Source organism: Eleutherodactylus coqui, chromosome 12 (genome assembly GCF_035609145.1).
Source record: "Eleutherodactylus coqui strain aEleCoq1 chromosome 12, aEleCoq1.hap1, whole genome shotgun sequence".
NCBI classification, from domain to species: Eukaryota; Metazoa; Chordata; class Amphibia; order Anura; family Eleutherodactylidae; genus Eleutherodactylus; species Eleutherodactylus coqui.
This window is the reverse complement of record NC_089848.1, coordinates 51,221,043-51,244,191: the sequence shown is the minus strand read 5'-3', so window position 1 is coordinate 51,244,191 and position 23,149 is coordinate 51,221,043. Positions and strand designations below refer to the sequence as shown.

Genomic DNA, 23,149 nt, shown 5'->3' with positions numbered 1-23,149 from the left:
GAAGGACATTGTTTAAAGACACGGCTATTGAATAATTCAGCTAAATCCCGTGATTCGGCGACCCCCACTGCTTTCCCAGCTTTTGTTTTCTACTACACTTTTATATCTGCATGCATTTTTAACATTTCACGGCATCCTGCTGTCATATATTTTGCTACTTTGTCCTTTTCCTTGTAATCAATTGCTTCCTTGAATTGTTTCATTTAGGTTAAACATTCTGAACATTTCTTTGTACAAATTATTGTTATCTGTGTGAAATGGAGTTTTCTAAAGGACTTTGTAACTTCTAAAGAATCCTCTCTTTTTTTTATGGACGGATATTTAAGTATTTGGGTCAGATATTTTTGGCTTTTTGGCATAATTTACATAACAAGTCATTACATACTACAACATCCTTTATTGTGAAATCCATAGTCATGTGAATTTCCACCCGTAATCGTGATGTCTGATGTCACCGGTGTCTGTAAAATACCAGACATAGCGGGGCGGATTCACTAATATTGTCTGAAAGTTAGACAGTGCAAACTAAGGGCTTATTCAGACGACCCTATGTCGTCCGGGTTTTCGCGCCCGGCCGATATGCGGTGTCCCTTTCTTCAGGGGGAGGAGGCGGGCCGGGAGCAGAGCCCCCCCACCCTCTCCACCCCTTGCCACGATTTGCAATAGGATGAGGCAGGATGGGGCGGACCTTAGCTTCGCCTCCGCCCTGCCCCACCCATTGCAAACAGTGGCTGGGGGCAGAGAGGGGGTGGGAGCTCAGTGTACTGCTCTCGGCCCGGCCCTCCTCCTCCCCCTGCAGAAAGGTACACCCTATATCAGCCAGGCGTGAAAACCCAGCTGATATACGGACGTCTAAATAAGCCCTTAGACAGACAGTCTTTAAATCGCCCAGATTTATGACACTACCTCTGCTGAGCAATAAATCTGTAGATTTTTAAGACTGTCTAGTCTTTTAGTTCGCTTAGTTTACGCTTAAAATTGCAGCAATTTGTTGCAATTGTTGTTGCAATGTACACCATGCCCCCTTTTATAAGAAGGAACACCCCTTTGTCAGACACTGCAAAAAGTGTCCAAAAGTGTCTAAAACACATAGTAAATTTAACGCTAAACATTGTAAACATTAACTGCATGCAAACAGCAAGAGACCTGCAAAAAGTGTTTAGAATCTTGGATAACTTAGCAATGCTAAACTATAGGCTAGATAGGTTTTTAGTGACCTTCTTGCAAAGTTAACCTCTAAAAACCTATCTGCGGCCCCAAAAGGTTCGCTGATTTTAATTGTGGCCCCTATCTACTGCCAAATTGTGCCGGCCTGGTCTAGTTGGTACTCTGTGTGTCTCTAGCAACTAGTCTGTCAGACTTGACTCAGTTGTTCGGCTGGAGGCTGGATTGCCACTCTGCTGACAGCGGGGAAGCAGAAAAGCAATTTAGCAGTAGTGGAGACACACGTATGATATATGTGCGTGCGGCGGTAATAGCTGTGCCTTTTTACCTTGTAAGGAGGCAGCGCCCGTGTAGGTTTATTATATTTCTCTAGTTTGGAGGCCCATGTTTCAGATTAGCTAACATTGATTTTTACTCAGCTCTTCAGATTTCCCATGATTTTGAGACAATTTAATTTTATCCCAAGGCTTCTCAAAAATTGATGTCTTGTGCATCTGTGTCATGCTACATTGTTTGCCTCTGAAACAGTTGTTGAGATCTGAAAGCATTGCTTTTATACTTCACCGCTAATCTAATAGCCGGCTATGTTGGATCGCAGCATCAGAATCACAAGGAGCTTCATCCCTTGGAGTTATCTGATGCCAAGGACTTTTTATTTTTTAATATCCGTTAGATATCCCTTGTGCTAATAAGAATACTTACTGCAGCCTCTTCTGTGTGCTGTAACAATGTGGATAAAAAAACGTATTTCAGTATTAAAGTTCAAATACAATCTTTTTGTTTCTTTACTAATAAATGTGATAAAAGGTCATACATAGTTAATTGTGCAACCATTTTCTTATTGCTCTAAAGCAGCTTTGTAAATAGCCTTGATTAAACGGGTTTTCTACTTGTGAACTAGTGATGGCCTATTTATAAGATAGGTTATCAATAAGTAGATTGGAAGGGGTCCATCTACAGGGACCCCCCATCTATCAGCTTCTGTCTCGGGGGATGTTCTTGTTTATTTTTGCAGAAAGCAGACAGCGCCGTTCTTACTTCAGTGGCCAGGTTTTGTATTGCAAGTGCAGTTCCCATTGAAATGAATAGGATCTTTACCTGCAGTACGAATGCTGGCCACTGTAGTAAGAACGGAGCTGTCTGCTTCCTGCAGAAATCAACTCTGATGGTCTGGCAAGCAGCTGAACAGCAGGGGTCCTGGATGTCAAATTCTTGCTAGTCTTCTGTTGATGATCTATCCTAAGAGTAGACCATCACTTATTTACAACCGGACACCCCCTTTAAAAATTACAGCTTTGCACACACTGTTCCTTTATAATCCTATGTGTTTCCATGTTTAAAGACTGGAAATATACCTTGCATTGAGTTTGAACCTGTAGTCCGTTACATATTACTGCCTCTGCCCACACATGTTGCTTATCTACACATGGAAGGAGATATATATATTAGCCAGCAGTATGGTGGATAATTTGACATGCAAGCATTGAAAGCTCTGTACCCGCAATCCCCAACAGCAGATGCTTGTCTGCCAAAAATGGGATTTGTCGGGTTGCATCTTTTCAGCAATGTTTGGCTGAAATCACCGGTGTATCTCATGATCGGTCAGTCATTTACCACTTGACACAAGCCCGTTTGCTTTTTACCCTCATTAGCCAGTATAGTCTGGCATGTTGCTGTGGGATCGTTCATACAAATGATGCCATAGATGATTGATGGGCTGAATTGTGGTTGATCAGAATCTTAGGTGTACGGCAGCTTTCGCATAGGGCGGACATGGGGCAGAGGCTTCGCATTGGAGAATCACAATTTACAATACAAGCGATGTGGATGCGATTTAAAAACATTATGTCCACGTTGTGGAAAAATTCTGAACAAAATCTGCAGCAGAATTTGATGCGGTGTGGATTTTAACCTCTTCACTTCTGACAGCGGCATTTAAATCCCCCGAACGCTGTTCAGGGGAGCCATGAATTTTATAGTGACTCTATTCTCACTATCATGATGCCTTCCGTTTTTGCAAAATCCATGAGGGATATGATGGATCTATAAGGGTTCCTGTCCACGGACGAATCTTCATTGCGTACCCTGTGGCGATAATCTGGCCGCGGGGAACACAGTAAACATTCTCCATAGTGTTGCTATGAACAGTGCAGTCCCTCTGCCCACGAGTGGAGAATCATTCTCTGCTTGCGGACGGCAAATCGCAGCATAGGCTCACCGCGGAGATTCGTCTGCAGGCTCCTGCTCCCAGGCGGTGGCGGAGATCTGCCGCGGGATTTAGAATGAGTTTTTTTTTCCAACTCCGTTGACTTCTAATGAGTCCGTCAGGCATTCATACTTTCTCTATATAGAATACCACAGCAGATATGCTACTCTGAATGTCAAAAAGCTACAAAAACTAACAAACAAAAAAAAATTCATGCAAGTGGTAACACGGCTTTATTTTGTATCCGCATCCTAGTGCAACATTGTCTAAAAATGTAACCGTATAATGCAAAAGTTGGCTTTGCATCCACAATAGTAGCCGCTGTGAAGTGTGTGTGTATCACTGGCCCGGCAGGATCTTCAGAGACTAAGGTTTAGCAGTTTTTAACTCTCTTTTCATCATTTTGGTAAATCTAGGTCATTGTTTCATGTGTAAGGCATCTATTCCTTTCCTCAAGGATGCACAAGACAGCAAATATTTCCCAAGACATTAGATGATTTGTTTATCGCTGCTACAAATGCATTAATGAAAATGGTTTTTGGCTTTCAAATGCTTTTGTTTTATACACAATAGCGTCATTTCAGCTCTGAAGCTTTGTACTTATTAAAATGTCTTCTTGCAAAGTGAATTTTATTTAATGCCCCTTTTGGATGTTTTTTATTCATATATTATAAGTTTCTGTTCTCTCTTTTAGGGAATTAAATGAAATGCACAGGCGGAGATGGATCCTTGACTAAATATATTGTCCATGAAAACAGAAAAGGAAATAAAAAAAAGGAAAAATTTAACTAAGCAACAAACAGCAGGATTGGAAACCGGCGGATTATTCAATCTGCAGCAACTTTACACCCAAGTCATTGATCAAATTTTGTGTGATTGTTGCTAGAATCATTCTTCAACAGACTGAAACGCCGTATACATTTTTAATGTATTTCCTCTACATGACAAATAACTAGCGATTTGTCAGCGGGAAGGGATGGTACGTTTTATTCACAGATGAGAGATGGTACAAGATGATATTCTAATATGACAACCAGCAGTCGTTCATGTCCTCTCCCAGCTGTAAACGGACATATGAATCACTACCCAGCCACCCACTATCCCTTCCTATTTCCTCCTGTCATTGGTGGGTTGCCTCTGCCGCTTCATGGATACCAAGGCCATCCTCCCACAAGTAGTTGCAGTACTCCATCTCCTGCAAGTAAGTGGAAATTAAATGGCACATTGTTATCGATTGGGATAGGTCTTAGTTAGAGATGAGCGAGCGTACTCGGAAAAGCACTACTCGCTCGAGTAATTTGCTTTATCCGAGTATCGCTGTGCTCGTCCCTGAAGATTCGGGTGCCGCTGCGGCTGACAGGTGAGTCGCGGGGGGGGGGAGCGGGCGGGAGAGAGGGAGAGAAAGATCTTCCCTCCGTTCCTCCCCGCTCTCCCCAGCAGCTCCCCGCTCCGTGCCGGCACCCGAATCTTCAGGGACGAGCACAGCGATACTCGGATAAAGCAAATTACTCGAGCGAGTAGTGCTTTTCCGAGTACGCTCGCTCATCTCTAGTCTTAGTTTTAAAGGCGGATGTTTAATAAATTTGCTCGATACTCGTATTTGTACAGTTTGGACCACAAAAAGATACACACCATATTTAGCGTAAATGGATAACACTTGGGTAAGGCTAAATGAAGAAGGGTTTGGAAGCCAATATAAGACACGAGTATATTGTAACATGATGTGTATTTGCCCAATTGACACTAATACCAACGAAGGCGAATACTGAAAAAGTAGCACATGCTGTATTTTTAGAACGCAGCCATGTAAGTAGATACGCAAATTTACATCAGTTCTGTATTACAGTCCACAAAATACGTAACAGATACAGAGTAAAAATATACTCGTCTGAAAGCGGCTTTAAACTATATTATGGGGCTCAAGAGTCAGGGAACGGGGAGTCCAGGGAGCGCAGTTTTATATCACTAGGCATCCTGTTCTTGTGCTGCTCCCCTTCCCTCGGAGGTTGTGTGCGCCAGCAGCATGACCTTTCAGTCTGCTTTGTGCATGTGCTCTTTCATAGAGATGAATGGGAAAGCATGAGCACAGAGTAGGCAGAAAGGAGTCATGCTGCTGGCACATGCAGATTTTGGGTGGACACGGTGCAAGAATGGGGCACCTAGTGAGTATAAAATAGTTGTCTCCACACTCCCCATCCCCTGACTTTTAAGACCTATAAACGTATTATGGGGCTTTAAAGGAAACTGGTCAGCAGCTTTGAACCCCATAAACAGTGTTAGCGAGCTCATGGGTAAAGGAACGGGAGCTGCTCCTCATACTCACTGGGTGCCCCATTCCAGCGCTCTCCCTGTTGAAGTGTGACTCTCTGGACCCCCGTTTCCTCATCTGCGACCACCATAAAATCGTTTATGAGGCATAAATGTGATGAAACGTTCCCTTTAATTGTAGAAGAAACAAATGTGAACGTGTAATGCCAGTCTGCTGTATCTATAGCTAATGGAGGACAAGTTGAAACAAGAACATGATATCAATAGAGAGAAGCCTCATTTTGCCTCCTTATACAGTGTGGCTTCACTTTGAATATGCAATTTTGTTTTGGACAGCAATTCTGGAAAGCGATACCCTGGAAATAAAGGCGGCGTATGAGTTTATGTTCTTGAGATTGTTGTACTTGAGGATACTTTGATGTCCTTTGAGTAGAATTTTTTTAACTTAGGAATGAAACACTTGTGTAGATCTTAATGTACTTCTAGGGCACGAGTCATCTTAGAGGTATATACTTGTAATATGTGTACCTTTTGTTGCTATCGCATCACAATACCATTTTCATCCACTGACTGTAGGAAAAAATGGTTCAAAATGGTTCAGTGCGGATCCCCAGTGACGGTGACGAGGGATCTGCTTTAAAGGAGCTTGAAAGATTAGTTAGTTTTATGGAAAATTGATGGTGGCATCTGTTAAGAATAGGCTGGCGCAGTAGCAGTGTGCTGTCGGATCTATGTCAGAAATGGTAGAAGAGTATATTTCCGAAAAGCCGATTTCAGTTGTCGTTATAGTCTGTCTTTATAGTGACAAATGTCCACCTTCATGCAACTTTGGGATAAACTGAAATTACTGTATGTTCTCAAAAAAATGCATTAAAACATACATTTATGTCATAGGGCTCATGCCCACGGCCGTGTCAGATTCCGCTTGTAAAATATCACAGCCGAATCATACTCGGCGCCCCCCAGAGACCCTATTCTCACCTCTCCAGATCCACCGTGAGTGTCTCGTCTGGCGAGCCGCGCCGTGCGCAGTGCAGCGCATGACGCGCCGACACTGGGCGGTGACATGGATTCCTGCGATACTTCCGCTGTAATCTCAGTGGAAGTACCGCGGGACGGACGGCTTCCATTGACTGCAATGGAAGCCACCTGTGACTTTTTCCACACAGAATAGAACATGCTGCGATTCTCCACTGCGAGTGGAAAATCGCAGTTGATTTCCGCTTATGGGCAGGGAAGAATCATTTAACATAGGATGTCTATGGACGGACATTGCTGCAGAATTCGCGGCTGATGTCTGGCCGTGATTTCCGCAGCGATAATCCGTCCATGAGTATTAGCCCTAAAACTCAAATCAAAACAGAAGTTTATATATAAAGGCACAATAATAGATCCAGGTGTGCAAGTTTTGTATACGTCAGTCATTTACTGAAACAGGAACTTGTTTTTTCAAAAACACTGAAACAAAAGGCATGTCCAGATGTGTTAAAAATATACACTGCACACACAGCCTACTACAACTTAATTATTTATTTCTAAAACTACCTTCATGCAACCTTGCATCAGCGATTATGAGAAAAAATTGAATTAAAATTCAAATGTGCAACAAAATGCGTATTCAAGCACATTCCATATACAAACATAATGTATTCTACAAAAAACTGAAATGTGAGTAATTCATATATAGACTGCAACACACGTTTATGCATTCATAGGTTTGCTTGTAAAGAAGATACTAAAACTGCTGGAATTTACGAATCAATTTTTTCGCACAAATTAAATTAAGGATTACACAGGAATTTACATCTTAAGTGAGAGACTACTGAAGGGGGGAGGTAATTTTTCAATTTTGTCTATCTCAGGGTGGATTGCAGCTAGAGCTGGAATCTTGGACTTGTTTTATAACCAAGAAGCTTAGCCTGAGATAGAGCCATTTATAGCAAGGTCATATCTATGTCTTCGAATACTTAAAGGGAATGTCTGGAAGGGAACTATTGATGACCTGCCCTTAGGATAGGACATTAATACTTGATAGGTAGGGTCCATTGCTCTGGACTCCTAACGATGAGCTGTAATCCACCCCATTGTCAGTATGAATGGAGCGGGAAGTTGACAACTCTATACACATTGCAACAGCCTATGTTAGTAAAGCTCCCATTGAATTTAATAGTTGAGTTCTGAACAGCCCATTTAAGGACTATTTAGAAAGTTGCTTCATTTTGCATTTAACCCCTTGAGTGGCAGGTTTCCTACCACCCTGTCGTGCCCACCAGGGCAGGTTTTTTAAAATGGTCTAATCATTGAATTTCAACTAGTTTTGCAGTTGCGTCTCAAGAGCCATAACTTTTTCATTTTTCCATTGACATGGCCATATAAGGGCTTGTTTTTTGCGGGACAAGTTGTGATTTTTTGAACAGGGGGAGGAAAAAAAGAAAAAAAAGGGGCCATGTCATTAAGGGTTTAAATAATGTATTAACTTCCTTCTCTGGGTCATTACGACGCACACGGATACCACATGTGTGATTGTATTTTTGATTTTTTACAAAGTAAAGGGAGACAAGTGTTTTTTTTATTTTTTTAATAATTTTTTTACTTTTTTCTTTAATTATTTTTTTTTTATTTTTTTTTTTTTGTCCCTTTAGGGGACTTCCACAGGGACCCATCAGGACCCCTGATCACATTCTGGGGGTCCGATGGTGACAGACCCTTACATGCTGCAGTGACAACCCTTTACATGCTGCAGTCACATAGACTGCAGCATGTAAAGGGTTAACACAGCAGAGATCGGAGGTTTTCTCTGATCTCTGCTGTAAGAGCTAGTACCTAGCTGTCCTCTGACAGCTAACAACCAGCATTCCCTGCCACAGAGACCATCGGCTTGCTTCTGACAAGCCGATGGTCTCTATGGCAACCTGTAAACAAAGCAGGAGATATTGCCGGCATATCGACATGTCGGCAATATCTTCTGCTGGTTTTTCAAAGCCCTTGCACTGCTCTGTGTGGGTCTGTGCAGGCAGAGCACACTGTCACAGCTTGTGGCATTGTGCTCTGCAGCTCCCATAGTGATACATAGCCCGGAAATCTTCCGGGCTATGTTGCTATGAGCAGTGGAGCTCGTCCCGGAAAATTTCCGGGCGTGCCACTCAAGGGGTTAAGAATCCAATAAAAAATGAAATATACCAGATTCGCTCCTATTAGCCAAGCAGCATGATATTACTTTGCTATTTTGGCTATTAAGAGAACGGACCTTACATAGGCTGCCATAGTTTGATGATAGAATTGCTTTAATGCAAAAAAGTAAATGCAACTGTTGGATAACTATGACCTGCTTAAGTCTTGATACACTTTCTGCAAAGATATATATGTTTCATGCTGCAGATATGACTCTAAAATAACACTAAAAGATAGGGGGGGTTATTAAGAGACTGGCTTTTCATGCGGTAGTCTTAAACTGAGGTGTGTAAAATGTGGTAAATTTATTAAAAGTTGCTGTGTCAGCGCATTATGATCATTTTATTTCTATTACTGATTTGTTACTTTACTGTCTCTCTGGTTCTTCCCATCTACTGGGCTCTGGGTGTCTGCCCCGTCCTACGCACCATGATTCTGCTGTCACCTTTTGTTGTGACCATTAATTGTGCACCCCTTTTCTGTTTAAACAAAGGAGGGGAAGCTTGTGAAGAGACTAATCACATGGGTGGTGGTAACTTGAGTGAGCCATCTTGTGAGGAGTGAGGGTCTGTGCGGAAGCCAGATCTTTGGTCCATGGGGAAACCTGATGGGCGCCTGATCAGGGAGTTGTGTTGAGGTATCACTCAAGTTATTGCTGTGATTTTGGATTACATATAAGAATTGAGTTCCATATGACTTGTCTGGATACCATATGAAGGACCCTTGAATCGTACTCCGTCACAGTCGCTTGACTCTTAATCCATTTTACGCAGCTTGGCCTGTTTTAAAAACAAAAAAAACTAAATCCATGTGTGCTGCAATTTGTATCATTTTCTGTCTTTCCTAAAAAAATTAATCCTTTGGAAACGTTGTGGCTCCACCCCATCCTGGTTAACCCACCCATTTTTATTGCTACTTTTAAAAATCATCAAGAGGCGAAAAAAGTAGCAAATTTTAACATAAACATAGTGCGTCCCAAAATATGCAACTTTTTTCATCTAAACACTGGCACAAAGTTGTTCAATCCCAACCAAAGTCGTAAAAAGTACTGAGCTTGGAAAAGAAGTACGTACTCGGAGGCTTCCCTACAGCTTTTTCCTGGTTAATTGACAGATTTATCCTCCTTCTACACATAGGGAGTGACCTGTCAATCAGGCTTTACCGGTTAGGGAGAAGCCAGACAGCAACACAGCTGACACTTCTGCTTTTACACTTTCTAAGAACAATGTTTTATATGTATTAATACTATGCTAAAACTAGATGACCGTGTCAGAAACTGCTCCAAAGCTATCACAATGCTATGAACTTGGCCCATCTTACGAGATGTTAGACACTCTTTTTTTTCTAGACTGTATTCAATATTGTCTAGTGAGGCATAGAACGCTTGTAAAACACATAATAAATTTAGCGCACTGTATGAAAGTCAGTTTTTGGCCCAATTTCGAGTCAGAATCCTTCCACATATTGCTTGGTAAATCCCCCATGATGCACTGTAATGATGGAGCCTGCTGGTTTGTCATGCTGCTCATGCTGATGGTGGCATGGAGTTGCTGACAGGCTCTCTTTAATTGGAGAAAATATTGTTCATCACATCTAATAATTAAATGCCATGGTTTTTTACACAACACATTCGTTTAGATGTCATTTAGACGTTCTCGTTAGCCTCACCTTGCTTTGTTTTAGGAACCCATATTGTGTCTTTGGCCGGCAGCCAGTTGAGTTTACAGTAAGTACACATTTTCTCACCAGGGGATGTGTTTCTTGGTCTGTTCATAGCATAGTGTAAACTACTAAAAAACTCAAGAATGCCGTGCACTCAACTTAATCAAATTGTGTTTAAAAGTCATATTCCCAGTAACAGATAGCCAGACGTCTTACAGTAATTGTCTCTCCAATGTACGTCGTCAGCAAATTAATTTCTCCGTAGTAGTTATTTTTAACCCGCCCAACGTCAACTTGGCTTCTGATAAATATTGCTTCGGAGGCAAATGATAAAAACTGCTTTGATGGAGTTGGTTCTACTGCAAGATCTTTACATTGGAGAATAATTAACCAATGCTTATTACTCGGGCCACTTATAGATATATTTCTCCATGTCAATAGGCCAATAGCAGTTGAGGAGAAAGTGGCTCAAAACTTGGATTTTATTTTTTGAGAGATTCGTTATGATTAGAGAGATGAGCAAGCATACTCGTTAAGGCAAAATATTCGGGCAAGTATTGACATTTTCGAGTACATGCCCGCTCGTGAGAAAAGATTCGCGGGGGGGGGGGGGGAGAGGAGAGAGAGAGAGATAGCCCCCCCCCTTCCTCCCCGCTCTCCCCTGCCGGCCCCCGAATCTTTTGGCACGAGCGGGCATGTGCTCGAAAATGGCAATACTCGCTCGAGTATTTTGCCTTAACGAGTACGCTCGCTCATCTCTAGTTATGATCAATTTGTCTCTTCTTGTGTTGACATATATCGGCTTCATCATAGTGCATACTATTTTATTTTTACTGACAAAATCAGATGGAAAAGAACTAAAGTAATTGCAATGGTTTATAGTAAACTTCTACCAAAGATACCAGGAGATTGTAACAATGATGGCAGAACTTGTTTGCACCTTTAGCCGTCATCTTTCCTGCATACCAACCATGTTTCCCAGTATACTGATACCCCAGGACTTACAGTAGAGCTGAGTGGTCTAACATCTGGTCTATCATAAGAATATTTAATAGGAAGCACATACCAACAGAATAGAAAGTAAAATGCCAAACTAGGGACTCCATATTAGATGACAGGGGCCGAAGGTGATGGTGAACATATGAGGAAGATGACAATGATGATGAAGATGAAACTGGCAGTGGAGGCTGGAGCAAGGGGTATGGAATAGAAATAACAACCAGAGAGATTTATTCCTAACACTAGCTCTACATCTTTCCTAAACTCTCCCTGACACTGACCCTAACACCAGACTGCAGATACTACTGTCCATACATAGCCCTCATTATTACCAGTGCTAACCCTGTCTGAAATACTGTTTCTGAGAACATGAGGGCACTAGGACCCAATCAAGCAAGGCAGATGCAAACAAGGAATGATTAGACAAAACCAGACGCTAGTAAATACTGAACTAAACCATAGAAACAAGACCACTCTAACAAGAACAAATAATACTAGAGCAAGGTACAGTACTAGCACTAAAACAAGGAATACTGGAGTAAAGCTCACATTGTTACTGCTATCGTCAGCAACAACACTGCAGAAGCCAATGAAGAACTCCTCCTTAAAGGATCAGTGAGATCAGCTGATCCATTCCAGTGGATTACTGTGGAAAGATCTGATCAGCAGCTGTCCTAACAGATTAAAAAGCAGGAGAATTCCTACTGGTCCTAACAAGATGTCTATGAGCCCAATGTGCAGTATATTGACCTTCTCACATATGTATAGGTAGTATATGTAGTCGATTGTATTTTTCAATATAAGGGGATCCTGCAAGAAGAAAAAAAGACCCCCCCCCCCACCAAAAAAAACAAAAAAGATTAAACCGTATACCTCTCTTTTACAATAGCAGTCAATGGGCTGTATGACATAATTGTATAAATGTGACGATGCATTCAGCATATATGTGGGGAGATTTGCATAATGTGAATGGGGACCGTACTTGTACATCATCTTTTATGTCACACCTTGTTTAACTCTTTTTTTTAAACCTTTGATCCTCTGCCTTTTTGATGGGTTTCCATGATGTTTCATATTGTTAATATCAATACAAGGCCATATGGATTTTCAGTTGCTAAAATCAATATCAGACTGTGTTCTATGACCTTTTCTGAAATAATATTGACTGCAGTTTAAACAAAGACAAATGTGCATGTCAGGCGTTACCTTTTCTGCACATCTCGCCGACAGTGATACAATGTGGATAGCTTCATAGAAATCAATCAGGAGGACGAGTCTCACCGAACTTTTTAAGTGTCTAAAAAAAAAAAAAAAAAAAGAGCTTGGATATTGTAAAAAGTTGGGACAGAGAGCGGAGCACCCACCATACTTACTTTAAAGCTAAGTGGCATTCAGTTGTAAAAGACTGCCGATAGTCATGAGAGCGGACGTACTTCTGAAGAGTTCTACTTCCGTACTTTTTGTAACTTCACAGTAGCAATCCAGAGAAATACACTGAGACACAAGAGTTTGGAAGCAGCCCTCTTTTCAGAAAGAGCTCCCATCTATAAGATGCTACTGCACCCTCTAAGTGGCGCCCCCTGCCTCCACTTTCTCTGATAAGCAGGAGTTGATAGTAATACAATAATTAGCTAGCATGGTAGAGCCTGAACCCCAACCACTTGGAGCACAAACACATATCTGATAATTTAATCTTTTAATCATATTTTGCACCACAGTGAAGCACATACATTTAATGAGACCCTATGTTGCAATTCAGTCTATTTTAACCCCTTAACGACCAGGGTGTTTTGGTCCTAAAGGACCAGACACGTTGTAGTGGTGGTGGTTTTACTGCCCTATCTTTTTTTTCTTCAGCCACCATAATTATTTTTGCTGCAGTTTTTTTCAGTGACATACAGGGCTATTTTTTTTTTTTTATATCTTTCTTCACTGACTTTTTTTTTCTGTTTTATTAGGGATAAAATGCTTTAAAAAATAGATTTTGAAAAATGTATTATTGTCCTTTTTTAAATTTAGCATATTTACGCTAAAATAAAGTATAGGGGTAGGCTCCACATTTTGTTCCTGATGTTTTTATATAGAATTTGTATAGTCTTGGATTACAGGGCACATACGGCGACAGTTTTGGTGAGTGGCGGGTCGTTTTCTTTTTTATATATACTGTACATATTTTTTTATTCAGTAATTTATTTTTTTTTGTACTTATTTTTGTAACTTTTTTTTTTCAAACATCTATTTCCCCCATGAGATCAAATAAGACCTCTGGGGGTAATTCAGATTGTCTTTTTTTTTTCTTCCTAATTTCACAGTTTTGCACTGTAGCTGTGGCATCCATAGGAGCCGCAGTTACAGAAGGAAAAACTCCTCTTTAGTGACAGTAGTCACTAACAGAGCTGATCTGGGTCTGCTAGGGGTGCCCAGCAGTCACGTGATCACCTGGACAAATAGCAAAAGTAACACTTCTGCTTTCTCTCTTCACTATATAGCACTCACTGAGCACTATGTAGCCTGCAAAGGAGAAATCAGAAGCCGTTAAAAAACGCTTCTGCCTTCTCCTCCGGGTCCTCAGGTGTGACTTACAGCTGACAACCTGCCCTGGCTCCTACTAGATTGCAGGAGATATAAGGCCCAATGTCCACGGGCGGATCTGATTTGCAGAATCTGTGCGGGTAACCTGCGCGGAATATCCTCAAATCAAGCCGCCCATTGGGAAGCATGGGCGTCCGCATATGAATTAAAGCATGCAGATTTGTTTTGCAGACTGTATGGTTTCGGAAAACAAATTGCAGCATGCTCTATTTCAGTGTGGTTCCCGCACGGACGGCTTCCATTGAAGTCAATGAAAGCTGCCCAATCCGCATCTTGTGTGCAGCTGACACTGTGGACGAGACGAGGATCCCGCGGGAAAGCAGGAGTTTTGGAAAAAAAAGTGTACTGCGCAAGTGCGCCGGCACGTCTGAACACATCTGCAGCACAGGTAAAAAGAAGACGCAGACAGGTACGCAGAAGACCCAGACAGGTACGCAGAAGACCCAGATAGGTACGCAGGGTCGGATTCCGCTGTGGGCTCCCACTTGCGGAATCTGATTTGCTCATGGACACGAGGCCTAATCCTGAGCTGTATTTTTACTATTGGTTGGGATTAAAGCCCAGGACCAAGCTCCGTAAAATTTACTGTGCTTGGGCCTTGAGGGTTAATTCAGAGTTGACAATTGTTATAATATAGAATTGATTACATGTTCAGTTATTAGGGTATTCAAATAATTTTATCACAACTCATGCAATTTCTATATTATGTTATGCCAGTACACTATATATCAAAATGTGATTGTTCTCAGCAAGAGAAACGACGTAATCTTGTAGATATGATACCTTTTAATGGCTAACAAAAATACATGATGTAATAGCGAGCTTCCGAACCAACGCAGGGTTCTTCTTCAGGCTTATGGATTGGATCTGAAGAGGCATGGATATTTATACACACTTATAACATGACTGCGGACAGGATACAGATCCCCAACACACAGCAGGACTATAAGATCCCAGGGACATTTACATGTTCCTCGTCCAATGTTGTGTACCTGATCATGTGCAGTAAATGTCCTGTTAGGGGTCTTTATGTTGGAGAAACAGGACAGAAACTGAAAGCCAGGATGAGATCCCATCGCCACACGATTGAACACAAAAAAAGAGAATTACCTGTGGCCGAGCACTTCTCTAACCATGGACATGACATAGGAGATATGAGAGTTTTGATATTGAAGGGTGGTTTCACGTCACAAAACCACAGAAGAATTTGGGAATATAAATTGATAACAACCTTTGACACGCTGAATACTGGGTTAAATTATTCCCCAGGATTTATGCGTGAATGGGAAGTGTGAGACATTTATTATACAGATAAGACCCCCATCAACAGTAATTCAGGGACCATAAACTTTCCCTCCCTTATCAGTGTTTAGCTAAAAATGTTTGTGTATCTCTTGTAGCAATTCAAGCCTGCTGACTTTTTCCCCCTCCAACAGTAATTTAGGGACCATAAAACTTTCACTCCGCTATCAGTGCCTAGACAAAAAAAAGTTTGTTTGCTGTTGCAGAATTCCTTTTAAGTGCGAACCAATCACATCCATATCTGTGCCTTGCCATAAGTATGTATGTTATAAGTATCTATAAATATGCATGCCTCTTCAGATCCAATACATAAGCCTGAAGAAGTACCCTGCGTTGGTTCGCAAGCTCGCTATTATTACATCATGTATTTTTGTTAGCCATTAAAAGGTATCATATCTACAAGATTACGTCGTTTCTCTTACTGAGAACAATCACATTTTGCTCTACTGGCTAACACGGTACCAGATCTTTGTTTTCATTATACTATATATCAACATACCCTTAATGTCCAAACATTAATCAGTACTAAGGGGGATATTCCCATGGGAGCGTTTCATGGCTGAGATGAGAAAGCCGCAACTGTTGCCCAACCACCTTGCCAGGTATTATATAAACAGCCGAGGCAAACGCCTTACGCTGTTTCCGTAAATCCCTCTGAAGTGAATAGGAGTCACGGAAACAGTGTAGCATGCAGGCTATTGTAGGGGGCTGGCTGGAGGTTTTATTGTAAAGATACATTTGTAAGTGCCAGCATATTACTAATAGTGTTAATTTGTGTATAACTACCGTCACATTCCCAGAAAAGCCCCTTTTAAACATAGTTTAACAGAATAATTATTGGTTAATATTTACTTACTGATTAAATAGCACTTAGAACCTTCAGAACGGCTGATACAATGTTGCTAAACCATCTATTAGACTCCAGATATGATCTAGAAGGTCCCGTTTCCTCTTGAGCATTCTGTTGTTTTCTCAGCTTTTGTTGTTCTACTTCATGCTGAGTATGTGGTCGCAGAATGAAAAGCACAATAGAAAATTGCATATCCCAGGGGACTGCAAACAGCTTTTCGGTCAAATGGCTTTAGCTATGATATGATATCATTTACATATATATTAGCACATTCTACACTACTGTTTTATTAAGGACATCCTATGTCTTTTCACATCATTTTTAGCTCCTAATATCATTTTAAATCTTGCAAAATCATTTTAAAGTCAGCTGTTCCTAGGTTCTTATTATTGAGAGTGTTGGGTTAGGGCTCTCTCACACGAGCGCATGCTACCGTGTGTTACCCGCGCAGGTAGCGATCTCACATTGGATTTCAATTGTGCCTCCTCTCACACAGCACCCGAAATGCATGTGCCGAAAAGAACGTGGTATGCACTACTATGTATTACATGGGCATACACGATAAGATGGTGTATGGGGGTTGTCGGCACACAGCAATTACACACGTCATTATGTGCTCCTGCGCGGTAGGTACGCTGAAAAATAAAACGCCCAAGTGAGAGAGCCCTTACTCAGGGGAGATCCTTCAGGGCAGTAAGTTTGAGGGATTCAGATCCAGGTAGTCGGAGTGGTCTTGCTATAAAGTTTGTTTGATGATGAATTTATTACCAACTTGGTCGCTGCAAGCCAGGTACAGAGGCGTAGCTGTCAGACCCCGGTTCAAAATATGTAACGGGCATCTCCCCTCCCAAAATATAATGCATCATTTATAGCACTGGTCACCTTATATGAGGAAGAGAGACCTTATGGGTGCCCTAAGGCTCCAGAGTCTGGGTGCGACCGCAGCGTCTGCAGCTATTGTCGTCTCACCCCTGGCCCGGTCGCCTTCTAATGTTCTGAGCCGTGAAAAAGTTAAGTGTTTTTAGTTACTTAGTAGAACGAAGCTTCCTATCCTAAATTGAAAGAGGTATTCCTAATTCAGACTTTCACAGCATACTGACCTGATATGCTATAAAAATAATGTACTATCCACATGATCTACTATACAAGTTCTCTGGGACCTGTTCTTTTTGCCTGGCCCGGCCGTTTGTAGTGGACTGGAGGACAGAAACAACCAACGTGGCTACTTGACGAAAGTTATGGACTTGTGTAATACAGCGCTATGTTCTTTCCACAGCTCTGGAATTATAATAAAAGCTACTCTGTGTCTGTAACTTCCTTTCACTATGGTGGACGTTATGGAAGTGGCAAAGCACAGCCCACTTGTCTGTTTCATACTACCGCCCACCACATAGAGAGGGATATTGGCATTTCAGTCATGACTGGCTGAGATTGGCATAAGCCTTTAATATGTGCACCTGGCCGTCTACTGTTAATATGGTCAGTTTGGTATGTTTGTGGTAAGTATGTAAGCAATTGATCAACAAATGCCATAAAGTGTGCTTCATTGTTAACATCATTGAGGGAGAGGCTTGCTAACTTCTCCTACTTGTGTTCCTATAGAAATCAATCAAGTAGGCAGTCTAGGCTATACCTGCATGAATAGAACAGTAAGCCAGTCAGTGTGTTTTTTTTTATTTCAACCCAAATAGACTTTACCTGTAGACACATACCTTTTACAGGTTTTAGTCAAATCTCCGGAAATAGACTAAGAGTTTGTCCAGATGTGGTACGATTTTTAAAGAAAATAGATCCAAAATTGTTAACACTACAGAAGCAGTAGTACTTACACATCCTCACCTCTGGTGATCCAGCTCTATAGCCCTCCCGGTCTTTGTTTAGGAGCTTTACCACCACCTGACTGCTGCATCCAATCAGAGGCTGCAGTGGTCACATGCTATTCTCCTGGTATCGTCTCATAAGGCCCATTTACATGCAAAGATAATTGTTCAAAAGGTTTTGATCAGAGATGAGAGATAAGCGAGTATACTCGCTAAAGGCAATTGCTTGAGCGAGCATTGCCTTTAGCGAGTACCTGCCTGCTCGAGACTGAAGGTTCGGGTGTCGGCGCGGGGGAGCGGTGAGTAGCGGCAGTCAGCAGGAGGTAGTGAGAGATCTCCCCTCCGTTCCTCCCTGCTCTCCCCCGCAGCTCGCTCGAGCAATTGCCTTTAGCGAGTATACTAGCTCATCTCTAGTTTTGATTGATTGTTTTTCATATACTGCTAATGGACACTAATGTCCATTAGCAGCTTATCGCCTTCATTTGCATGTAAATGAGCGTCCAGAGCTGTATGCAGAGAACAGCAGGTGGTCTGTTCTCTGCATTCATTTCCTTTGTTCTGCCAAGGGCTTTCTGCTGAATACAATGTAATCAGCAGCTCCCGTGGAGAATACAGCACCATGGACAGCAAACACAGCAGGCGGTCTGTGTTATCTTCTCTCCGGTTGAACGATGGATTTTATTCTCTTCTAAAAATCATTGTGCAGCCGAAGAGTGAAAGATGGGAGCCTTTACACACACAATGATTATCGCTCAAACGATAGCTTTTGAGCGACTTTTGAGCGATAATCGTTGCATGTAAATGGGCCTTTAGATGCTGAGACACTGAACTGATTAGCAACAGCAGTCAGGTGGAACTGTTTCTAAACAAAGGACAGGGGGGCTGCTGTGCTGGATGGCTAGGAGAGAGGGCAGGTAAGTACCATTGGTGGATTGCCAGGGGAGAGGACAGGTAAGTACTTCTTTATTATTTTAATAGTTTTGGATCTATTTTCTTTAAATCCTATCACATTGGACAACCGTTTCAGATTATAATGAAATATTTAGCATTTTTGAGTCCAGGTCTGCTCTGGTCGCTGCGGTGTATATTATTGCATGTTTAGACTTGCTTCCCGGGAAGTTGCACTTTGCATGTTTATCCTTGGCTTTGGTAATGTGTTAGATTAGGATGACATTTTAACAATCTCGCTAGTCTAGTAGAAAAGCTTCCACTAACACATGTTGCTTATACAAAAGCAATGATTTATATCTTTTCCACAAGTACTATTTCTCCAGTTTAAGTAGTACTTCTCTTTAAATTGATGGGAGCTGGAAACCTTACAAATCTTCTTTATCTGATTGAAGTGAATGTTCTTAATGAATGGAGGTGATCTGCTCAATATCTGCCTTTTTTAGATAAATCTTTTACAGTTTTACTTCCTGTCTGACAGCTATTGTAAAGCTGTTCTTCTGACCGCAGCTATGGCGCTACATGGAGTAAGGCCCAGGTATTGGTGTCTGGGAGCTGCGTCACTACCAAGAAAAAACATGATGAGGATTGCATGAAATTAGTGCTTTATAGAGCTCTTTCTATTAAAAACTGCATTGTGGTCCATAAACATGCCCTCAACAATCCTTCAGAAAAAAGTCAGAAAGTCAACATGAGGAATGTCATGACTGTCAAGAGCTTCCCTCCATCTGAGCTCCTCCTTTGAATAGCACTTCCAAACTATGTGCCCTTTATGGGCATGTGCCCTTTATGGGCATGTGCCCGGTGCCCTTTATGGGCATGTGCCTGGTGCCCTTTATGGCCATTACTAGAATGCACTCACATCTTAAATCGATTGGTGTTAAAACCTGTTATATAACCAAGATGTTTTGGCCTTACTTGCACAAACCATCCACCCTGAAGGCCACAATGGTCATGTCTAGCATTACCCCATAAATAACATTCACTATGCACTATGTGAATTGATCACGCTCCACATTTATGCTTGAATTTAAACTAGATTTTGGCAATGGGTCTAGGTAGAACGAAAACTGGAAAAGGGATCCAGTACGTGTCCCAAAAAATAAAATCAACCAACTTTATTCTATCAGTTAAAAAACAGTTACAAAAAAATAGCATCCTTGGAAACCTACGTGTTTCAAGCCCTCTCACTTTGGTTCTTAGGGCTCTCTCACACGAGTGTGCATTTCCTGTGCGGAAGCACACAGGAGGTATGCAATGAATTGTGTACTTGCTGCATGCATACACTATCTTGGGGTGTATCCGCGCGTAATCGGTGCCAAGATGTGCATGCCATGACATACAGCGCAAAATGCGCATGCAGAAAGATGCACTATGTGAGAGGCCTGATTGAAAGTCAATATGTAGATTGCTACTGCGTATTAGGCACGCAAAACCCGCGCTTGTAATACGTCGGTGGCATAGCTCGTATAATAGAGTGCTTTCTTATAGCTATGAAGCTTATTTATAATCGCCCTTCCTGGCCCTTTTTGAAAAATGACTTGGGGCGTGGCCGTCAGATTTACTATTATAGTGGAAATCTATGCCAGCTCCTGTTGACAACGCATAAGTTAGGCTAGAGGCAAGAAGCACAGTAGTTTGGCAAGGAGGAAGTGGGAGGGCCAGGCTTATATAGGAAGCACAACAGGGATATACCACTTGGCATCCGCACCAATCAGCTGATTCCTGTGGCCACTGTCACTGCGGTCATTGCAGAAAGTGCTGACCATAGCGCAGTGGCCCGGATTGGTATTGTAGGTGCAGCTTCTACTGTTAAGTGCTTTGGTCAGCACTTTCTGCTTCCTGCACTGACCGCAGGAACAGCGACCCCTGGAATCAGTTGATCGGCAGGGATGCCAAGTGGCGGATCCCTGATGATCATCTGTCTCATAAAAAAAAAATCCCAGAATACTCCCTTTAATTAATTAAAGTAAGGAGTCCTAAGAGTCAAGGAACCAGTGAAGACGTTCAGCCAAGGCACTGTCCAGCATCATCAGTAGCTCAATGAGAAGAGCTATCGCTTCGTACACAGTGGTGTCTGGGTTTGAATTCTGACCATCTCTGATGCCCCAGCGGTATCCTCCACCCATCTTTTTTTACATTCTGGGAACAGTGATGTAACTACTGCAGCCAATCCCCGGCATTACCGCTAAGGTATGACATATGCCTGATGAGGCCAGTGATTGGCTGCAGCAATCACATGTCAGTCTGGCTCATAAAGGACTTCCAGGGCTTACACAAAAACATATGGTGTTACTTTTATATTTTTGCCTGTTTTATACTCACGCCTAGAGATGAGCGAGCATACTCGATAAGGCAAACTACTCGAGCAAGTAGTGCCTTATTCGAGTACCTGCCCGCTCATCTCTAAAGGTTCGGGTGTCGGCGTGGGTGACAGGTGAGTTGTGGCGGTGAGCAGGGGGGAGTGGGGGGAAGAGAGGGAGAGAGAGATCTCCCCTCCGTTCCTCCCTGCTCTCCCCCACCACTCCCCGCCGGCTCCCGAATCTTTAGAGACGAGCGGGCAGGTACTCGAATAAGGCACTACTCGATCGAGCAGTTTGCCTTATCGAGTATGCTCGCTCATCTCTACTCTTGCCCAACGTCTGCAACATAATAGGACAAATATGTTGCATATGGGGAGAAATTTTGTTTACAATATGAGGATGTGACATTCTGTTCCTTGTAGTCCCCGCAGAGGAAATTGTTGTCTATTACAGCTTTAAGGACTTTGCCCATCATGGATCTATTGTACAGAACAGAATTGGCATTGTCTTTATTTTAAGCCTACTTATCACAGTGTTAACAACTGGAGCTGAAAATAATACCATTTTGATGGCAGCGAGATCTACAGTGGATAAAGAGCTTATGATGGGTGCTATATTTGTAAAAATCTGAAATACATTCTTATCTTCACATTCCATTTCACTCAAATACACGGAGAGAAAAAAATGTTTTATTCCCCATCTTAAAGAACAAGAAGCAGCTGTCGCTGCAAAAATAAACATCAGAAAGACAAAAATAAACTTATATGGGACAATAGGAGGAGAATGATCAGCCACATCAATTTCACCCAGCAGCTGCTAGCACAAAACAACAGTTTACTGATTGTGGATCATGTGTCAGGGCTTTAATGCTGCTGATGTCTTGCAGATTGCTGAACACTCCCATCTCCAGCTCAAACGATTCATAATAATAACATGCTGGACGCATGATGTGACGCCAAACACAAAAACACGCTTTATGAGCTTTACAACCAGCAAATTGTGGAACTAAATGGCAACAAAAATGACAGGAATTGAAGTGTTTTTTGGAGCATGACAGATTTAGAGAATTCAATAACACAAGCTCATTTGTTTTATATCCATATGGGAAGATAAAAGGAAGGTTGGCAGCACCAGCGTTATTAAACTTACACCCCTGAAAGTGTTGGTACATGGCAAGCTGGCTGAGACTTGTTTGGGGCTTGGTGTATAACAAATGATACTGTATTATGGGATATTTCTGTTTTTTCATCTGTTTTGCAATTGATTACTTGGTCTTACTGTACTTTTACTTTCACCTAGTTTTTTTTCATTATATGGGTGAAGGCTAGAGATGAGCGAGCGTACTCGCTAAGGCAAACCACTCGAGCGAGTAGTGCCTTATGCGAGTACCTGCGCGCTTGTCTCAAAAGATTCGGGTTCCGGTGGGGGAGAGCGGGGAGGAACAGCGGGGGCGGAGATCTCTCTCTCACTCCCTCCCCTCCCCGCGCCCCTGCTCACTCCCGCAACTCTTGAAGCTTTTGAGACGAGCGGGCAGGTACTCGCATAAGGCACTACTCGCTTGAGTTGTTTGCCTTAGCGAGTACGCTCTCTCATCTCTAGTGAAGGCGCCAGGCCCATGCCTTTGGCTCCGTTTGCATTGCCATTGTGGCTTTAGCTCTTAACATTTTCAAAACAATTTCTAAAGGAGGCTGATGAACCTACCAACTTTATTACAGGCAAGTTTTTCCAAGTAAAACTAAACATCGCTCTAGGTGCTGCTTGGCTGATCCATATACCACAAGATTCCATGTCAGGAGATATATCCAGACTTCTTTATTAGACCATATAGTAGTATACATAAAATATAACACGTTTCATCCTACTC

The 23,149-nt window shown here is 42.1% G+C and overlaps 1 protein-coding gene across 1 annotated transcript in view; it reads left to right on the top strand.

The window, feature by feature from the left end:
* The window catches only part of RARB (retinoic acid receptor beta), a 603,146-nt gene that overhangs the window by 228,062 nt on the left and 351,935 nt on the right, over positions 1 to 23,149 (top strand). The window contains exon 3 of the mRNA XM_066585512.1: positions 4,065 to 4,571. Within this exon, the coding sequence (XP_066441609.1) occupies positions 4,397 to 4,571 (175 nt within the window). The 5' untranslated portion in view covers positions 4,065 to 4,396. The remainder of the gene's footprint in view (positions 1 to 4,064; positions 4,572 to 23,149) is intronic.